This window comes from Corythoichthys intestinalis, chromosome 15 (genome assembly GCF_030265065.1).
Source record: "Corythoichthys intestinalis isolate RoL2023-P3 chromosome 15, ASM3026506v1, whole genome shotgun sequence".
In the NCBI taxonomy this organism is placed as follows: domain Eukaryota; kingdom Metazoa; phylum Chordata; class Actinopteri; order Syngnathiformes; family Syngnathidae; genus Corythoichthys; species Corythoichthys intestinalis.
This window is the reverse complement of record NC_080409.1, coordinates 54,909,259-54,930,425: the sequence shown is the minus strand read 5'-3', so window position 1 is coordinate 54,930,425 and position 21,167 is coordinate 54,909,259. Positions and strand designations below refer to the sequence as shown.

At 40.0% G+C, this 21,167-nt stretch overlaps 3 protein-coding genes across 11 annotated transcripts in view; 2 read left to right on the top strand and 1 right to left on the bottom strand.

Annotated features, from left to right (window-relative positions):
- The window catches only part of LOC130931257 (feline leukemia virus subgroup C receptor-related protein 2-like), a 33,559-nt gene extending 17,836 nt beyond the window's left edge, over nucleotides 1-15,723 (top strand). For 3 of the 5 annotated variants that reach the window (XM_057859897.1, XM_057859900.1, XM_057859896.1), the window contains 5 exons: nucleotides 1,147-1,250; nucleotides 6,012-6,122; nucleotides 7,489-7,594; nucleotides 7,655-7,766; nucleotides 8,661-10,998. In XM_057859897.1, the coding sequence (XP_057715880.1) occupies nucleotides 1,147-1,250; nucleotides 6,012-6,122; nucleotides 7,489-7,594; nucleotides 7,655-7,766; nucleotides 8,661-8,899 (672 nt within the window). In that variant the 3' untranslated portion in view covers nucleotides 8,900-10,998. Of the gene's footprint in view, nucleotides 1-1,146; nucleotides 1,251-6,011; nucleotides 6,123-7,488; nucleotides 7,595-7,654; nucleotides 7,767-8,660; nucleotides 10,999-13,135 lie in introns of those variants that run through there. The other 2 variants (XM_057859899.1, XM_057859898.1) reach the window with 2 other exon arrangements.
- erg28 (ergosterol biosynthesis 28 homolog) lies at nucleotides 15,561-20,370 on the bottom strand. 4 transcript variants are annotated; one of them, XM_057859906.1, is made up of 5 exons: nucleotides 20,029-20,367; nucleotides 19,802-19,948; nucleotides 17,760-17,850; nucleotides 17,566-17,684; nucleotides 15,561-15,848 (listed from the first exon to the last, which is right to left on the bottom strand). In XM_057859906.1, the coding sequence occupies exons 2-5, from the start codon at nucleotides 19,932-19,934 to the stop codon at nucleotides 15,805-15,807; spliced, it is 387 nt and encodes a 128-aa protein (XP_057715889.1). In that variant the 5' UTR covers nucleotides 19,935-19,948; nucleotides 20,029-20,367; the 3' UTR covers nucleotides 15,561-15,804. The 4 variants fall into 4 exon arrangements, with proteins under 4 accessions (XP_057715889.1, XP_057715886.1, XP_057715887.1 ...); XM_057859903.1 differs by having other exon boundaries at nucleotides 15,561-15,858; nucleotides 20,029-20,365; XM_057859904.1 differs by having other exon boundaries at nucleotides 15,561-15,893; nucleotides 20,029-20,360.
- Nucleotides 20,371-20,810: 440 nt separating this feature from the next.
- Nucleotides 20,811-21,167, top strand: part of ttll5 (tubulin tyrosine ligase-like family, member 5) — a 122,836-nt gene continuing 122,479 nt past the window's right edge. For both annotated transcript variants that reach the window (XM_057859894.1, XM_057859895.1), the window contains exon 1: nucleotides 20,811-21,133. The gene's annotated coding sequence lies outside the window, so the exon portion shown is untranslated. The remainder of the gene's footprint in view (nucleotides 21,134-21,167) is intronic.

Sequence of the window (21,167 nt, the reverse complement as noted above, 5' to 3'; positions counted from 1 at the left end):
TGGGCTGCTGAATCAATAATACTGTATTACCAAGTGTCTAGAGTCCGATTGGCTTTTGTGTCGATAGATCCAGCGTGTCTCCGTCAGTTGTGAGTAAATGAAGCCAAATGTATTGTTTGTAGTCTTTGTTAATGAGACGTTACTACTTAGCGTAGAGCGCTAAGCTAGTTAGCGATGAGCATGTTGTTTGCATTGTGCGCATTTGCTACCGGGCCGCAGAGAAAACCATTTGTTAATGACCGCAATCTGGCCTGCGCCTCTTGACTAATCCGAGTAGAGATTTGCGATGGCCGCCGTCACTGGGGTGTTTGCACACCTATAGCAGCCCAGCGTCAGTCAATGTAAACAGTACCGTTAGCCGCTGTTGAATGTGCGCTGCGGGCGGCGACGTCTTTGGTCAGCTTTTTTTTTTTTTTTTTTTTAACGGGGAAAAGGCCACCTAGTGAGCCAGAAGACAACCAAGTCCATTCTGCATAATAAAAGCGAGCAAACTAGGTAACAAAAGCGAATGCGCTGAGAGCGTCGTACCTCGTGGCGAACCAATCGTATTGCTGAAGCCAAAAAACCTTATTCAGTTGGAGAAAAACTCATTATGCCTGCGACCGAGGATATTTGCCGTCAAGTTTTAGCTGAGGCCGTTGTTAAAAAAGGTTGATTCAGCGTATGGCGAGTTACATTTTCCCTGCGCTTAATGTTTGTTTTCAGCCCCGTCGTGTTTATTTTATATCTACTATCATTTTCTGACACACAAATAAAGGTTGGGGACCACCGGGCTGTAGTACAGTATAATATTAACAGTTCATATTGATGAAGTTATGCTGAGAAAAAAATGTTAGGCTTTTAGGGTCCGCTTATTAAAAAACCCTAACCCTAAAATAATCAGAAACCAGTAAGTAGTTGCTCATAATGTAACCACTCTTCTTATTTATCTGTTTTGGTTTTTCGGTTGTTGGTTTAGTCACATTACCTCTAGTGACCTCTGGAGTAAGGGAGGACTAACTATGAATTTTTGATTTTTTTTTTTTTTTAAACTCAAACGTATTCAACATCTGAATGCGTGCACCAAACCGTGATGTCTGTACTGTACGGGACTAATACATATACTGTTACACTCTTCATCTAAAAGTGTTTTTCTTCTCATCTCAGGGTGAGGAGGTGAACGCAGGCCGGATTGGGTTGACAATTGTCATCGCAGGTATGGTGGGATCTCTCATTTGTGGAATTTGGCTGGACAAGACTAAAACCTACAAGTAAGTTACCTGAAATGTGCTTTGCTTTTGCAAGTTAAGTATGCATTTACGGTATTTGTATGACCATAAATAAAAGTACAATTGCGGTAAAAGTACAAATAAAAGTACAATGTTGTAGTAGTGACCTTTTCATCCAGTTTAAAAATAAATACCAATCATTACTAGTGATGTCCCCGATCTGATCAGGTGATCGGAAATCAGGCCCAATTACGTCATTTTCAGAGGAAGGGATTTGGGTGTGAAATGTATTTAAGTATTAAATCATTGGCTGCCGTTAATGGCTGTCGATTCGAGGTGTGGAAAATAATCGATATGGATTGTGGTCGAGATACAAAGGTGCGCGATGCGAGTGTATCGATTCATTCGGTGTACATCGGTGCAAAGACGGAGTAAAATCAAGATGCATTTGTTCGCTGTGTGTTTTATCGGTAATCTTCAACGTTGCATCGATATTTTCCACTTTGGACTGCATTCTGTACTTTTTTCCGAGGTGTCTTGAATCAGCTAGTGCTACAAGTGAACAGGGTAGCAGGAGTGGCGCTGAAGCGGATCAGATTTTCAATGCACCCTGAAAGTTCATATCCGTCGTTTGGCAGTACTATGGATTTTACAAGAAACATGGCAGACTTGAGAAGACTCACGTTATTTGTAAAGAATGCCGCGCTTCTAAACCTTACAACGGCAGCACAAGAAACACGGGAACTCGCTTGAAGAGACAACATGGTATCGCGTCGCGAAAATGACACAGCAGGGGGCTAACAGCAAGACGGGTGAGAAGGAAGAGAAGATAACTGATTATTATGGCAAGAACAGTAAAGCTACTACTTTTGTGAAAGGTTATTATTTCTTGTTTTTTATGTATGGAAAAGCACTTAAGACACTTCGAGAGTGGTCAGTTTTATAGCAGATGTCACTGCCAAGTTGTTTGTATTCTTCTTCTTTTCACAAGCAGTTGTGATTTGTTAAAGATAGACCTAATTGTGAAAGGTCATTATTTCTTATTGTTTTTCATATTACTATTTGAGATATAGATGGACATTGCACTTAAGACACTCAGTGAGAGTGGTCAGTTTAGAGCAGATGCCGCTGCCAAGTTGTTTGTGGTTTTCTTTGCACTAGCAGTTGTGTGTATTTCATTTTAGGTTGTGTCTGGCAGACAGGTATGTAGACATTGCAAAGTGTTACTTTAAGTTACTCATTGAGAGTGATTAATGTTAGTGTAACGTTTACACGTACAGCATCTTTAAGCTATCTTTATTTGTTTTGTTTTACTCTTATATTATTAAACCAAAGCATTTTGTAACATACTTAATTGCCATATTATTTTTTTTGTTTGCTTAGTAGATAAAATACGATATGTCATTTTTGCTTCCCACTGAATCGCATTTGAATGAACTAATTTATCAAAAAGCATCCCAAACGGGTGTATCGCAATTTATCCAATTTATCACATCGTATCGGGAACAGCTTGTATTGTATCATATCAAATTGGGACGGAGGATGAATCATATCGCATCGTATCGAAAACATGGATTAATCGTAAGTATCGTATTGGGCAGGGATTCAGTCAATCGCAAATGATATCGTATCGCTGGCAGGGCATCGAGATGCATATCTCATCGCCACAGTAATGGAGATCCACACCCCTACTGTAGCTGTCCAATTGAATTGGGAGGTCGGAAGCGATCAAATGATGATGATGATGATAAGCAGGCGGAGCTCTAACAGGGGTCGTATATTATATCCAAATGGTCATGTATCGCAAAAGGTTGTCGATATGCCCCTGCCACCAATCGATATATCATTTGAAAAAGTGTTTTGGAGGCATGGCTTCATGTTCATTTTAGGGCATTTCCAGATCACCTCCTGTTGATTTGGAGCACAACAGATTTGATGCACAATTCCCATTTTTCTTCATATCTGTTTTTTTTTTTTTGGCGTGCCTTTTTCCATTGAGCCCGTTCATATATTACGCATGCGCACTAACTCGTAGTCCGAGACTGCCGGCGCTGAGCAAACTGATTCAAAAACAAATGACTACACACACTGGCTCAACGTCATTCAATATTTTGATTTCCAAAAAGAAAACACAAATAACAGACTTGAAAAATCCCTGTTTAGTCTTATATTCAAAGTTTATACGGATTGATACAGTCAGTTTGCCCCGACTAAGAAATATTGCTCATTTGGCGCACAGAAGTGAGCATTCATGACTGAGCCCGAGCCCGCCTCCCGCCTAAAAGCCAAGTTTCAGCTAGGCGCTAGCGCTAATGCGCAGCTCCATTGCTGACGTCCTCCCTCGCTTTTGCTGCATGAATTCCCATTTGGAAGACTGGACAGTTCAGACCGCAGCCACTTTCTGGAATAAACGTGGCCCAGATCAGATTTGAACCACATACGTAAGTGACCTCATTTGGATTTGAAATGGTCCACTTCTATGAGACTTGTCCGGTTCAGACCGTCAAGTTAATACCTCGCTCTAGTCGGATAATCACGCAAAAAAATTGGATTTGTGCTTCAAGACCTGCGGTATGAACCCAGCCTAAGTCTTCAAATGACTATTATGTATGTGATGGTAGCATAGTGCCTGCCTCGTGTTTAACCTCAAATGAGCAAATTAGAAAATGAAAAGCATATATTTTTTGATGAGTCATTTTTGAAGTTGAAAAGAAGTAAGATTCTATTGTCATGAATTTTCTGTTTTATTTGATGTCTGTGGTATAGCGACAGCTCTTGATTTGAGCTCGTCTCCCGTCCTCGGGTCTATGTCTACTCATGACCTGAGCTCATTTGTGGATGCGAAGGAAAATCACTACGGGGACTGATGTCCCTTTCTGCTTATCTGACCTGACAGGCGCGACTATGGTTGGTAGTCCTAGCGCATCTTATCTCCAGTGTTGTGCTTTCCTCCATTAAACTCAAAATTCAAATTCAGTTAAAAGTTTCCAAATTGTGACCATCTGGCCTCAGAATTCGTCTTTTCTGACTTGATAAATGGACGGGCTGGCAACAGGTCCGTGGGAGGATAAGCGATCAAGAAAATAGTTGGACATTCCTCACATGCCGACTGGATGCTCAGCTGTCACAACAGCCAGATCCAAATTGATTTTGTCGACACTCCCGTGTTGTCTTAAAGTACCGTAATCCGTTGTGTTAACAAGCCATTATTTTACGCGTGGTTGTACAAGAACCTAGTAGACCAGAATAAGTCCGCTTGTGCGGACGCTCCGTTCTTTTCAGTTCAGGATTTACGTTTTGTCACTCTTTGAAAGTTTGATTTGAAGATATACGTACAAAGCATGAATCATCTGGATGAATAATTGTGTAACATGAAATAGGTAGGTCACGTTATAAAATGTTTGAAAATGACTGAAGTCGTCCTGTTTTCTTCCAAGCGATGTTGTGAAAGTACTGTATGCTAGAGCAGTAGTGTCAAACGTACGCCGTCCTACTAGGTGGGTCCAATCCGATCCGGCCCGTGGGGTTGTACCTTGTAGCCTATTCATACTGTAAATGCACCAAATTGAACAAGGATTGACCAGTAAATGCCCCAAAATCAACAGAAATAACACAAAATAAACAGTAATTGACCAATAAATGTCCCAAAATCATAAGTGAATAACCCCAAAATGAACAGGGAGTGACTGACCCGTAAATGTCCCCAATTTCAATGGGAATTAACCGCAAATAAACAGCAATTGACCCAAAAATGCCCCCAAATCAAAAGTAAATAACCCCCTAAATGCACCAAAATAGTCATTGAGAAATGACCTGCGAACGACCCAAAATCGACAGGAAGTGACTGAAAATAAACCGTTATAGATCCAAAAATGTCCCAAAATCAAATGTAAGTGACTCCTAGATGCCCCCAAATCAACAGAAAGCAACCCAAAATAGACAGTCACTGACCAATAAATGCCCCCCAACATCAAAAGGAATTGAGAAGTAAATGACCCAAACTCAACAGTAAGTCACTTAAATACACAGTCATTGACCCAAAAATACCTCAAAATCCAATGTAAGTGACCCCTAAATGCAACAAAATGAACAGAAAGTGGCCCGTAAATGCCCCAAAATCATTAGGAAGTGACCCAAAATCAAAAGGAAGTAATGAAATGAAATAGTAATGGAGCCTGAAATGGCCGAAAATCAACAGCAAGTGAGAAATGACCCTTAAATGCCCTCAAATCAACAAACAGTTAACTCCAAATCAACAGTCACTTGACCCAGAAATATCAGCACAAGCAGTCGCTGAAACATGTCAGGTAAATGAAACAATTGCCTGGGATTAAAGAAACCCAAATTGTATAAGTGTAGACAAAATGAACTCAATACAAATATCAACAGTAAGTGACCGGAAGAAGCCCGGAAATATCCCAAATTAACACAAGTGACCTGGAAGGACCCTAAAATTACAAGGACGTGACAACAATAGACATTTCAACTGGAAGTACTGTCCGTACCGAATGCTCATCTTGCAGTGCGCCTCCTCGTAGTCAAAACGGACTGGCTGTCATTGAGTTGACTTATTTGGCCAAACATAAACTAGTCTAGTCCACATGAGAGATATAATTGCAAGAAATGTCAACCAAAATGAGAATGCTGTGCTAGAAAATGGAGCAGCTTTTGCTTAAATAATAGAAGCTAGTTCACATGACTCAGATCTACATTTTTGTCAAATCAGATTAGACTGGATTTCCAGAAAAGCATTTGTACCTTTGCTTTGAAATCACTCAATATTCCTTCTCTCCCTTTCATCAGACAGACCACGCTGGCCGTGTACGTGCTCTCCCTGATCGGGCTGGTGGTGTATGCTTCGACACTTAACCTGGGCCACTTGTGGGTGGTGTTCGTCACATCTGGAGTTTTAGGGTGGGTAGCGAGTAACATCGTGGTCGTATATGCCAAAGTCATAGACATTGTATACAACGTGATCCAAAAGCTACCATTTCTAAGATTTTTTTTTTTTTTTTCATTGGCATTTCTTCCTAGCAAAACCTTTTGACCCACCGACACCAAAATGACCAGAATTCTCTAGTTTCGTTTGACACCCCAAAAATGACCGTTCTTTGAAAGAAAGTGAAGTTTTGTCCTACCATTTTGGCCCAAATCACATCATGTATACATAGAAAAAAAAAATCAGGACGCACAGGGGCACAGATGTTTTTGCTAAAAATGCACGGTCGGTCCGGCCCCCCCAAAACACCCATTCATTTCTAAAAAATGGGCAAAATTTCCCATTGATTTCCAATGGGATTTCTATTGGCCATTCGCTACTATTGATTTCCGACCCAAGTGACCCGATTTGGGCAGGAAGTGACTCCGAAATGCCCCCAAATCAACAGGAAGTTACCCTGAAGTCCCCAAAACCAACAGGAAGTGACCCAATATGAACAGGAAGTGAAATTAAAAGGGAACTGATATACCAACCGTCACAACAATGTCACTTTTGATTGGATGTAAAAGATGCAGACTAGACATAAATGGAGTTGGTGACAAAATTTGCCAGATGACACTTCATGACATCTGTCGAAGCATTTATTCGTCTTCATGTCATAATTATGACAGTCTTATGATTAGGGTTGGGCATCGAGAATCGCGCATCGATGGGAACCGGTTCGAACTCTCCGATGCTCCCGGAATCGTTCGAATGTTTACATTTCGATTCCTTGTTTCGATGCCCTGACCGCCGAGCTGAAAAAAATCGAGTTCAAAGACTGATATTTATATACAAGTTAAAATTAGCCCTGTAAGAAGGTCATTTCATTTAAAAATTTGTCAAGAAGTTAAGACTTCAATATAAACTATGCAATTTTTTTGGACCCTGCCTCTTGAAAGAATCTGAATCGAGAATCATTTGGAACCGGAATCGACACGCGGAGTCGGAATCGCCAAATTTCAAACGATGCCCAACCCTACTTATGATTGATTTATGACCTAGTATTCTTTTCACTGAATACTTTTTTAAAAAAACTTGTACCCGAGTTATTTTATTTTACTTTGGAGTCATTTCATTTGGAAGTAACGCCAATTTTTGGCTACTCCACTCACTTCTGGTGATTTATTGAGTAAACCTTTCAAATGTTGCCAGTCAGTGCACTGAAAATTCTACAAAGTAGTACGAATGCTCCTTGAGTTACATGATGATATTCATATGTGTCATTCTTATCAAATTGAAGTAACTTGACATTTGTTCAAGGAAAAAAAATGTACCTCTTCTTTTATTTTGTTTGGACAGCTTCTTCATGACGGGTTACCTGCCTTTGGGCTTTGAATTTGCAGTAGAGCTCACCTATCCAGAATCGGAGGGAACCTCATCCGGTCTACTCAACTGTTCGGCTCAGGTTGGCCAATCACTTCGTGATAAAAAGTCAAGACGTTTCACTCATTGGATGATATTTCAGATCTTTGGAATCATCTTTACTATCGGCCAGGGAAAGATTATGGACGCGTGGGGCACTTTGGCAGGAAATATTTTCCTGTGTGTATTCCTGGTAATAGGATCTGTCATGACTGGTAAGGTAACATTTACTGTTCAATGAAAAACACATTTATTGCTTTCATTGTTATTCAACCAAAACACTTAAAAAAAAAAAAAAGTGAGTATTTGTGACTGGCACTTGTTTTATTTTAATTGGACAGCTGCAACTCACTCTACAGTCGTCAGTCACATGTTCAAAGGAAGAAGGTTGCCATCTACTGGTGGAATTAAAACACCTAGTCGTCTCAAAATTTCCCTCCAACTCATTAATGGATGGCGGCTTTGCATGTAAAAAATCTATAATATTCCTTTTTTTGACACATTGCGGAGAGCAACGGCTAGCTGCATGGACTGTAGGGTTGTCTTTGATTGGGCTAGTGTAATGTCATCAAAACATGGGAATAAATGTGAAATTGGTGTGGTGTGTGAAATTGTGAAATGTTTTTTATTTTTTTAAATTGACACATTATTTTTACTGGCCCCACCAGGCCAGTGGTTGGAGCATTCTGGTGGCCCTGCCTGACGGTTTTAAAAGTACTGTACATCCAAGCCAAGGTGGAAAAAGCGCTATACAAGTATAACACCATTCACCATTTATATCGTCAAACTCGAGAAAGAAGTGAGCCAATATGAACAAGAAGTACACCCGAATGCTCCAAAATGAAAAGAAAGCGACCTGATATACCAACTATGGCAGCAAAGCTACCATTGCAATTTCTCTAGAAAAAGTCTCTAGCGTATATAGAAAGTATTACAGCAGGGACATCACAGTTCTAAAGGTTTAGTGTTGGAATCTCAACTTCACATCTAAGCCCCCCATATTCCTAAATCCCGCATGTTAGGTTAAATCTCAATTGTAAATTTGAAATGTTGAACTGTGTGTCTTTCTCGTTTCATCAGTGATCACTCTTTTTTTTTCTGCATTCCAGGATTGATTAAGTCTGACCTCCGGAGGCAAAAGGCCAACGTGCAGGCAGCCGGACCATCAGTCAGCGTAAGCGCCGTTAATATCGCCGACCGACCGTACACTCTCTCCAGCATGCTCAAAACAAACACCGCCGTGAAGTCGGCTCCCCATCAGATGTTCAGAAATTCATATCCAAATGATGTGCCGCTATCATTATTAAGATATTTACCATTCTTTTGTTGGTCAATCAATGGTGTTTAGTGTTTATGCTTTGTTTGTGCTGTAGAAATTTTGGTTTGTGCTGTTGTTTTGCAGATATGAATTTTGAATGACTCGGCCCCCCCATTTATTGCAAAATGGACCTGAAATGGTGGCATTTGTTTATGCCGTAAATTTTGTTGTTTGTAACTATTGAGATATTCATTTCAAGCGACGATGTCACTCGCTCCTATTCCGTATCCAACTTTGGTGGCTGACGGAGCGCACCGACTCTCTCAGTAACAGAGGGGTGTCCCAACAACTAGCGCAAACAAATGGCACCCCTTTAAGTCCATCTTGCAGTAAATTGAGATATTCATTTGGAGTGATGACATGAATCGCAACAAAATGGAGCCAAAGAAGCTTCAAAACGATAGCAGCACAAACCAAACTTTACAGCACAAACGTAGCACAACCGATTGACATCGTTTGTACAGTATGTAATTTGCGTCTGATGGAGGGCCAACCAACTTCTCGTCGGAGGTAAAACAAATCTTTCTTTCCTTCATCCGACAAGTCGGCATGCGTTCACACCCTGCAAGAATGAGCTTTTTAATCGTGGAGCAACCGTAAGCTCTCAGCACGGCCCCGTTCTAACGACCTCAGCGTGACAGGAATGAATAATACCCAAGTGCTATGCAAACATGCAGGAGAAGCTTTTTTTTGTTTGTTTCACTGTTATATTATCAAACCTAGCAAAATGCATTCACAGTGTTCCCGATTGTTTTTTGGAGGTGAATCTATTGTTTTTGCCCATATCCCAAAATGTTGTACCATAGACTTCATAATGTATTGACGGGACACGGGGCCGTTTCATGGGGGGCCTATCGCCGTCAAAGCTGACCGAGTGGAAACACAGACAAAGAGCTATTTCTTTTGAAAATTCTTGTGTATAAATGCATAAATCCCTCAATTCTTAATAGATATGGCTGTAAAACAGTCTCGATTCTTGGTTAACAGCAAAAAAATGTGCAGTTAGCTTTTATTTTACGTAAAAATGACAAACTATGATGCTAGTCAGTAAGCAAATTAGCGGCCGCCATATATAAACAAAGAGCTTTTTCTGTTAAGAAATTATTGTGAATAAATGCTTAAATCCCTGATTTTCTTTTATAGATATGGACGTAACACAGTCTCGATTCTTCGTTAAAAGCAAAAAAAAAACAAACAAACAAAAAAGGTCAGTTAGCATTTATTTTACGTAAATATCACAAAGTATAATGCCAATGCTGTAGCAGCTAATTTCTCCCATTGATTTTTTTCACATTTCAAAATGCATGCACGGTACGAAAAATATAAGAATGACCTTGAATGCTCGAACAAATCACTTCTGAGACAATCCTTCCTGTTTGTATGCGGTACGGCTTTCAAACTTTTTCAACCTAAATCCGGCGTTAGATCGCTGCATGTGACCGACGGCTAATAAATGAAGCGGAGTGTGGGACGGTCCCCTTCGGGAAGGCGTGAATGTGTCACGTCAATCAATATATTATGAAGTCAATGGTTGTACTTTGGGGCCATCATTAGTCCAAACAATTGTTTCATGGAAAAGTTTTTTTTTTTGCCATCTACTGGCATCGATAGGCAATCATAACCATTACTGCGTTAGGCATGAATTACTTGCAGATTCTTGCTATTTGCTTCCGTTTGGGGATTGCTGCCCAGAGCTCATATAAATTGTTTCAGTGAAACGGCAAACAAAAGCTTAAACATGCTTTTCAGGGTTCCATTCCCTTGAATGGAAATTGAACAGAAATTTTGAAGTACCAGCAATCCTGCACACACAGACGTTTCTTTAACTGTTAGCGTAGTGTATTGAATACAGGGAAATATTTTGCTACAGCTGTACTGTTCTAATGGACAGGCAGCAAGCTTTTATTTGTGCGTGCAGGGATCGCCGGGCTTCGATCTGCGCTCGTGGCGTTGCATGTAGTGCTCTTTTTGGCCCGTCTCAGAGACATGACACCCGAGCAATTATTCCAGTCTGCAGAGTCAGAGTCATCGCTTCAGGACTGTGAGGGTACATCTTGTGGCAGCCCCTGGCAGCAGCAGTCCTGACATTAATTTATGAGCTCGCTAAAAAGCAAAACACACCTGCCAAGGTAGGGACATTTCCATCGGGGATCGCTTTCAAATCTGTAGAGCAGTGGTGCCCGAGAGCCACTTGTTTTCCGCCTCTCCCTCGCCTGAATCAAACAATCAGGATTATTATCAGGCTCCTGCAGAGTGGTAAATGGTGTTATACTTATATAGCGCTTTTCCACCCTTAATGAGCCAACTCTGGGTTGGGGGACGAGTACGCTACCACTGAGCCACGCCATCCCCAGAGCTTGCTGCCCATTTGGTTCACATGCATTAAAGGAGAGAGACATGGAAAACAAGCTGGATAAGGAACCAGACTCGGCGACCACTGCTATAGAGGTTACCTCCGTGAAGTTGGCCCCTCATCAGACACAAATTGATGTAAAAATGTCAATCGTTTTTGAGATATTTACAATTCTTTTATAGGTCAATTTGAGGTCATTTTAATTTCAACCGGCTAAAAATGGTTTGTGTTATAAAAACTTTTGTTTGTGCTGCAACACTTTTTGGAGATGTTCAACTTTTAATATGTAGGGATGACATCACACAAATAACAACAACAAATAATGTGTTTTTTTTTGTTGTTGAGGTCATCCGGAGTCCACCTGCCCCCTGCCCTCCAAAATGCTTCCGTTCGTTTGTGCTGCTACGTTTTTATAGATATTACACTACTTTTTTTTTTTTTGTACTGATGGCGTTACCACCACAAACAAGGTTTTTGGTCAATTTATGCTTATTTCAATTTCATTAGATTGACAAATCCCTAAAGAGATTTATGTACGTTGCCCTCTAGCAGTTGGGGTTTAAGGTTGCATGACGTCATCACTACATATTAAAAGCAGAATATCTACAAAATTGTCACAGCACAAACGATTGACACAAGGGATGTGGCGAAAGCAAAATTCTTGGCCGAAAAATAGACACGCATACTCAGAGTCGTCAGAGCATTCTGTTTGGTCACGTCATGGTCGATGACACCTTGATAAATGTGCTTTTTTGGGAGTAGGTAGACACTCTCACGCCTCCGATTGCTAAGCTAAATGAGATCATGATGTACGTTTTTGTGGAACTGTACTTCACAACAACAAACTAGTAAAGCTCATTACAATCTCTCCTACTCCTAAAAATAAGACTGTGTTTTCTCATGTAACAAGCGGAATCGATCGAGAGCCGGGAGACGAAGGGGACTACGGTTCTTCACTCTATTCGGTGGTAAATTTTCGGTCTTTTAACCACAAACCGAAAATGCCATTGTAGCCGTTTTCTCTTAAATGACACCTTTTTTGCCGGTTTAGATCAAAATGGGAGACCGGTTGACCTCGAAATCAGAGACGTGGCTAGCGGACAAGCCGCCAGGCGGAATATACTCCACATAAATGACAAGAATTGGCCAATTCAAAGGGGGTGTTTCCCTTGTGGGTCCTCCGCTCCATCTGTAGCAATCTATAGTACATTAGATGCCGTCATTGGAGCCCCCCTATTTTTTTGAAATGAATTGATTAGTCAGTCAATTCTTATGTATATGACTTCTCAGCATGACTGATTCATTTGAAAAAAAAAAAAAAAAAAGGAAGAGGAGGTAACCTTCTGGAGCTGCCAAGGAAGACTAAAACGAGAGATATAGTGGTCAGATCGTGTCATTTTTACAGAGGCTAGCAGAGCTACTACCTAATTACCTATGCTAGCCTTATTAATCACAAGGTGTTTTTATAGCGATGTAAAAAAGGGAAATATTTTGTTTATTGTGCACTCGTGTGCAAAAAAACCCCACACAACACATTTTTGCAGCGTGCAATGAAGGTGATTTCTCGCTTGGAGCCCCATTAAAGAATCGTTAATATCTCAAAAACAGTTGACATCATTTTATATACATTTTTGTCCAATGGGGGGCCAACTTCACAGAGGTAGGTTATACTATTCAAGAACTGTACTTACTGCGCAATGTCTCTGTATAAGTAGCAAGGCATTGAAGCTCATGTTACCATGGACAGACCACATTTCCAGTGGCTCTTTTTAAAAGAGCAGCACTATCACAACTAGACTTTATGGATTAGGCATAACTTGCAGGTCAAAGATGATTTTGAAGTTTGTTTTCCATTGAAACTGTTGGATCCTCTTGTATTGTTTGGACTGATCGTAATTGGTATGTTTTCTCAGGACATGACCAGTGTTCTAGATGAAAGCCTTCCTCCTCTGGAAATCCAGAAAGAAGGAAGAATGTTTGAATACAGGAACTAGTTGCGGTAATACATTCCACTATAAAAGCCTCGGCCGAGTGGTCGCCGCGCCGCGAGGACTCGACGCACATATTCACAGCTACGTCGCACGGATCTCGACACGAGCATTAGAAGTCAAAACTTCAAATGTCTTCACTGTTCTTTGTTTGTAGCTTTACTGTAAGTGGACCGTTTGATTTTCTTATCCACAAACCTTTCCAACTAGTGTGCTACTACTATTATAGTACCTACTGTCAATGATCAATATTGTAAGTACATTGGAGTTTGACTTTGCAGAAGCATTTCATTTCACGTTCGTTTTTAGAACATGAATAAGACTGGGATTTGGCAGCTGGCATGTAGTACCTCCAGAGGTGGGTAGAGTAGCCAAATCTTTACTCAAGTAAGAGTGGCATTACTTTGAAATAATATTACTCAAGGAAAAGTCAAAGTAGTCAAGTACAAGTAAAAAGTATTTTGGTGAAAAGAATAATCATGTGATGGCAGTAATACCACCAGAGGTGGGTAGCGTACCCAAAAATGTTACTCAAGTAAGAGTAGCGTTCTTTAAAATATTACTCAAGTAAGTCCACCAAAAAATGGACTCAAGTACATGTGAAAAATTATTCGATGAAAAGAATACTCAAGTATTGAGTAACATTTTGACTAAGTGCTAATGGTATTTTTTTTTTTCTTTCCTTAGCACAACGTTATCTACATCAACTATTATTACACTGTACTATAACCTATTACGTGACCATATTAGGCCAATAAAATAATCAAATTCTGACTAGAAAAAGTAGAGAAATGAAAAATCAACCATCCGAAAGTGCACGGGTGCTCTCTAGTGGAGAAAACATTTCCTACTATGAAATAAAAGCCATCACATCTCCCATTTTTTTTCTGGTCTATCAGTGCCAAATAAAATATGGGAGTTCAAAATCTGTGTTTTGGAGTCATGTTGACTCTGTCAACTCACTTTTTACAGCACGTCACAATTGAATAGATCACTGGCTGCAAGCTTATGTGGCTGTATAGAGTCATGTGATGATGGTTGCGACGACTAATTTGTGAAACTGGTAGAGCAACTAGCAAAAAAAGTCATACATTTAAGGCAATTATCAAGGATAAGCGCACACACACACACACATTATATATATATATATATATATATATATAAAGATGCTAGCTCCAATAGATTTCTATGACGACATCCTATCCAGTTTTATTATATCAAAAGATTAGACAGCTGATTGGTGTGTCAAGAGGCACAGGCCAGAATGCATATCTTCTTATTATTCTGTGGCCCAGAAGCAAATGCAGCATGGCTTGGTGATTGATTCTATTATTATATTGTAGTATAAGCTATTACATGACCGTATTAGGCCAAAGAAATACACAAAAATGGTCAAAATTCCGACTAGAAAAAGAAATGACTATACCCAAAAGAGCATGAGTGCTCTCTAATGGAAAAATCCTGACCATAAAAAAATGGATCACATGTCAGGTTTTCCGTGGTCTATCGGTGCCAAATAAAAACTGGGAAAAATCTGATATTTAGAATAAAGAGGAAAAATGGAACGACTGCAGTGTCGCAGAGTACAAATAGTCAAAAGTATGGTGTGGTGTGGTAAAACTACTCCAAGGAGTACATTTACCGCCACCTAGAGCATAGGCGGAGTTTGACTGAGGATCACTATATTTACACATCTGTTCCGTGTTGAATCGTCAGTTAGGCTGAAGCATAGTTTTAAAGAAATACCAATCTTGCCTCCTCAGGTGTCGCAAAGCAAAGGACCATCTCCAAGGTGCTAGTCACATAATCTTTATTAAAATACTTTGTAGGATTCTTGTTCATTTCATTCATTTTTGTAGTTAGTTTTGTTGCTTTACAACTTTTATAGACAACATTTCACCAGCTTGGTCTTTTATTTTTCATTCATTTATGGGAAAGTCAATGACATGCAATGACATTTTTCGGCCACTGGAGGGATGGGGGGGCACAGCCCCACCTGTCTCCCTTCAGTCTCGGCGTATGACCAAAATGACTCAATGAAATGTAAATGAATTGCGTTACTACCCACCCACCTCTGAATGAGACAGAAAGCAATATGTCGGAGATATAATACAGTATATAGGTAAGGTTTGTGTTCTTCCTGAACTGGCAGAGGACTGAAATCAGGAGGTGAATGGAATCAATATGTAGTTTAGAAGTAAAGCACTTTATGACATAGTAATGCATACTGTGCATAGTTTAACTCGTTTGGTGATTTCTCTTTGTCAAAATATGTCGGTGGTGCTAATATAGCATTTCATTAGGGTTTTCAGACATTGCAAAAGTGTGAAGAAGCTCTGACAATCCTTGGTATTTCCAACATGAAATAAACCTCGTATGAGTGTTTTCTGTGACACCACAAAAAACTTGAATGGTCAAAGGAGTTTATGTTCTGTTGTTACACAAATAAATCTTAATCCATTCTAAAATGTGTCTTTGTGTTAGTTTGTTTCCTATTCAAAATATGACTTTATATTGTCGGCTACAGAAATTCATCTTTACACTTTTTGCCGGTGGTGTGGGTTTTGGGAATTTTGGTGACTGGGCTCGGACATTCAGTTCCGTTTCTTCTGCCGCGCTCCCACTTCCTCTGGAGTCTCTGGAAAACACTGGAATCCAATCAGCATCCCTAGAATTGAAAAACCTGCAGAAAACAACATGTTGAACAAGAGAAGATATTCCCACCAGTGTTGTTTTTGGCAGCCCTTTTAATTTCCGTCTCAGTCTTTTGAATGATAATAGTCTTGGTCATATTTTAGTCATCCTAATTTTTAGTCGGGGTTTTCGTCTGCAAAATTAAACAATTTTACACCAAAACCAAATAAAGCTTTCCAACTATTTCGAATGAACATTGAAGACGAGCACATATCGTAGCGTCTATTTGGACGACGCCGACTCGGCGATCATAAGCACTCAGCAGGAAAACAGTACATTATTTTCTATGAATTATAACCACCAACCGTAAGCATAAATAGTTGTACGAGAGATGCTCGCTGTTAACGTGAACCATACGCGAAGGCTATGAGTTACATTTAGTGCGTGACGAGGACTCGGCACAGACCTTTAAAGGCTAAAGAAACATTGCATATTCTCCCTTACCGTGTGTGCGCAAGTTTTCAGACTGCAGAGGACACTGTAGTGGTGATCGCGCATGCTATCAGGGTGACCACCTGTCCGGTTTCAGGGCAAACACTGGGCCTTTTCAGCGATGTGTCCGGCGCAACCGGACGCTATTTGTCCAGGCTTTTAAAGAAAATGGGCCGCGGTTCAGTTCGTGAGACGCAACTCAGCCCCACAACTGGTCTGCGATTGGCCAAGCATGGGTTCGGTTAAAAATGTCCTAAATCATCGATTCAATAAAACAAAGCTATTTTTCTCGCTGAGATTTTACGACGGTGCTAGCAAAGGTGCCGAAACGGCGGACATCTTTGAACATTTAACGGACGAAAGAGCTCGCCGACAGCATTGGAGACTCGTTCCGCGGTTTCTGCACGCTTTGCCGGTGTGACGTGGACAGGGGAAAATCGGCCGTGGATAGCGCTAAACATAAAAGAATGAGGCGAGCGGCTGGTGAGTCGATATTAAAAACATGTTTTTCTCATTGCCTCTGGATAACAAAATAACCAACTGAACATTGTAAAGCTGTTCCGCTTATAGAAGGGTTCCATACTTTTGAGCAGTTCAATGCTCACATTGTTTTTACACAAAAAAATTCTTGTTAAGAATTTTGTTGCAGTGTTTATTTGTTGACCACATTAGTCACGTGTATGTATTTGATATTCTTGCGTTTACGTATTTTCTTAAAGCATTTTTAGTACGTTTTTCCTGTATGCATCTAAATAAAACAAGCTGAAAGCGCACGATAGTAGCTGTCAAATTCACCATTGGTAGGACTTTTTGCCGTGTCGGATATTTTGGCAGAATACCGTTTCAAAATAAGATTTGTTCTTGGGGACGTTGCATTTTGAAAACACAGTACTGTAAACAAAAAAAATGGTCCCAAAAAGTTGAATTGGTATTTTTTAGTTACACAAATATAATCTATAAACTGTGCAAAACTTTGTTGATGAAAATACACGGCAAGTATTATTATTTTAACTATTTTTCTTTAAAATATGTCCTCCATTGGGGCAGCACGTCACGTGAGGAAACGATTGCGTGTTTTCGTCTCGTCGGACGAAAACTGGCATTAGGCTCGTTATCTTTTAGTCTGCCAAAACAGGTTTTTAGCTTGCTATCGTCTGGTCACCAAAAAGTAATTGTTGACGAAATATTTTTTGTTATCGTCGAGGAAAACGACACAGATTCCCACTTACTAGCCACAATAAGAGGCGCCATGACTCCGATGGTGAGAGGAGCAGTTTTGTAGATGATGGCCTCGGACAGGAAATGAGCCAGCGCCAACGCAAATGTCCACAAAGTGATGTGGTACAACCTGCCGCGCGCGCAGTGACACTTGAATAAAAGTTCACCGAAACGAGGAAGGGAAATGCCATACAATTCAACTTACGTTCTGTTGTGTATATCAATGGCACAGGCGCAGCGAATGATGGATGACAACAACGTCCAAATGCCAAATGTCCGAGCTTGAAGACCGTTGACTAAAAAAAAGTTGAGACAAGGCGGGAGTGACAAACTCATTTTGGTTTGGCGAGCCACATTTATGTCAATTAGATCTCACGTGGGCCGGAGGCAGACGTTTTGATTTTTGGCCAAAAAAGTCAACTCATTGGCTGCCATGGACGCCCCCTTTCAAGTCACAACGGATTGCTGTGGCAATAGAAGATGAGCATTCACGGCCAGTCCTTTCAGTATAAGTTAGTTGGATGTCTATCCTTGTCAACGGCAGGCAATGAGTTTATTTCACGTCACTTCCTTGTCATCATTTGAAGATACTTAAGAGTCACTTCCTGTAAATCTCGGATCATTCCGTTACCTCCGTGAAGTTGGCCCCCCGTCAGACACAAATGTATATACAAATGTCATCGTTTGTGCTTATGCTGAAAAAAAGTTTGGTTTTCCTTTCTGCTGCCATCGTTTTTAAGGTCTTTACAATTCTTTTTTAGGTCAATCTGAGGTCAACCGGCCGCCTCCTTTTGATTAAAAGTGGCGTCGCTAGTCAGCGCTGTCAAAAGTTTCATTTGTGAGATACTATATATATACAGTGGGGAGAAAAAGTATTTGATACACTGCCAATGGGTTTTCCCATTGTGAGTGTATCAAATACTTGTTCTCCCCACTGTATATATATGTATATATATATCACGCAGCCCCCCCAATTTATTGCAAATCAATAGTGCCATTCGTTTATGCTAGGTTTGTGCTGTAATTTTTTTTTGCTTTTGCTGTTATCGTTTTATTGATATTGAGATATTACTTTATTCGCCCGAATATAAGACGGTGTTTTTTGCATTGAAATAAGATTGGTCGTTTTATATTCGCGGTCTAGACGTTATACCCATTCACGACGCTAGATGACGCCAGATATCATTGAAGCCATGTTCTGCTATGACAGATCTCAGCTACTCTCCCCATTCACGGCACTAGATGACGCCAGATATTGAAGTGATGTTCTGTCATGACATACCTCAGCTACTCTCAAGTTTAACCAGTTTGCATTATTTTATTGTTATTATTGTTTTTCCTTATTCAGATTTGTTTCAAGACTACAGTTACAGTTAGACTTCACTTTGATGGTTAATTCAGTTATTGCAATTTTGTTGTTTTATCACAATAGATTGGTTTATTTACATTTGAAAAACCAGAAGCCATTCATTTACGAATGTGATTGCTCTTTAGTTTACACATTTAAATGTACAGATATTAAGATATGAATGAGGCAAAATAACATGCTTTTTCTCTCAAATATATTGTTATAATCATTTGTTTCAGATGTACTGTAATTATTTTCTGTACAAAACTTAATTTGGTGTTCAAAAAGTCTTTTTTCAAACTTGAGTCTTGAAAAACAGGAGGTCATCTTATAATCAGGGCCGTCTTATATTCGGGCCAATACGGTAGTTTCGAGCGATGACATCACTCGTAGCTTTTCTTTATCCAACTCCAGCAGCTGATGAAGCGTACCAACTATCTCGACAAAAAGAAGGGTGTCCAAACAACAAGCGCAAACGTAGCACAAACATAAACATGTGATGTTTAATACCTCAATATTGCAAAAATGATAGCAGCACAAACAAAACTTTTTACAGCATCAAACATATGACGTAATTGAAAAAAATAAATAAATAAATAAATAATAATAATTTGCAACTGATGGGGGGGCAACTTCACGAAGGTTTCCCAGTTGCCCGCGAATAATTGGCCACTAGCATTTTCTCCGCCACTGCTCACAGTCATATTTTTATATTTTGGTAGAAATATTGCGTTTGACTCATTTACATTTCTTGCCATATAACCTTGATTATTTTCCTGCTCAAACCGAGGTTTTGCATTTTGTATAGAACTTTGTTGCAGTTGCGAGTCTTTTTAAGAGATTTATGTAAACGAGTTGACTTCAGAATTCCAATGAAACCATATTTCTAATTGACTTACCAAACTCTGGCGTGCCGGTGTAGAGCTTCTCGGACAGGAAACTGTGATCTCTGAAGCTCTGCACGGTGTTTCCCATCGCGATGACTGAAACCATCACAAGCCAGCTGCGCAAAACGTTTAGAAAGCGACTCATCTCTTCTGCAGCGCCTTTATTAGAGTCATAAATGTCAGTGAATTAAATAGGAGCATACACTGTATATCGGTTGGCGTTACTTGTACTATTTTACCTGGACGAAGTGATATGCAGTTTGACAGTGAATAATAATTTTGTCCTGAACCGCTGCTATAGACACGTGGTATTATTAAATGGTGACATTACCAAACGACGTCATCAAAAATCAATGCATATTGGTGTCTCAGAGGAAGAAGGGAAAAGGAATACGATTCCACCCATTGAGGAGATAGTATCATCCGTAGATATCAGCTATAGATGATTATAGGCGAAGTCGGCCGCGTAAATAAGTAGCGGCCATCTTGCGTCAGAAAACATAGCGGCGAAACTTTCAAAAATAAAAAAAATTCCCGCTCTACGCTGAACTCTCGACGGGTTCGCAAATTGTTTAAAAAAAAAAAAAAAAAATAGTATAAACGCGGATATGACTCATTTTGAGTGTTGAGGGAAAAAATGTTACGATCGTTTTTAAAACGCGGGCAATTTCCAGAATCTCGGACGTTTATGAACAACCAAGCCGTTTGAAACTCGGTTTTAAATGGAGCGATTTCAAAATACACACTCCATCGACTCATGATATATTTGACCGAAATGCCCCGACGCAAAATGGCCGAAAAGTTGTCTCAGAGCGCGCATGAGATTTCTAGTTTCATATAAAGACGATGATACTTGTGGTGTCATTTGGTAGTATCCAATGACAAACCTGACATGATGTCAACTCAGTCAAAGCAATAATATGATTGGTTAGTGTAAAATCTTTTGGTACTGCCTACTTTTATCGTTAGCCAATCATATTTTAAAAACATTCCAAAGAGTTCCTAATGATATTCATGACACCTGTCGACGGAACGCAACGTTATACTTTTAAGAAAAGAGTTTTTCTTACATGTTTTGTCATTTTTCAGTTTGAATTTTTATCACTCTTCCATATACCAGAAAAAGGCACATTACTGGAAGAAAAATAAATCCTACGGGAAAGTACGCATGCGCCATGCAGTGTTGCTACTTAGTTGTTGTAGTAACCGGGAAGATTAGCACCGTTGACCAACTCTTCATGGCCGTACAAATAAGAAGCTATTTAGCTTTTAGCAGCATCCCTGAAAGAATGCCAGGTTTAATATGTATTTTTTCAACAAAACGCAGCACGTATTACCTTGCATGTAAGTGTTTTTGCTTGGCTCACCGCGCATACTA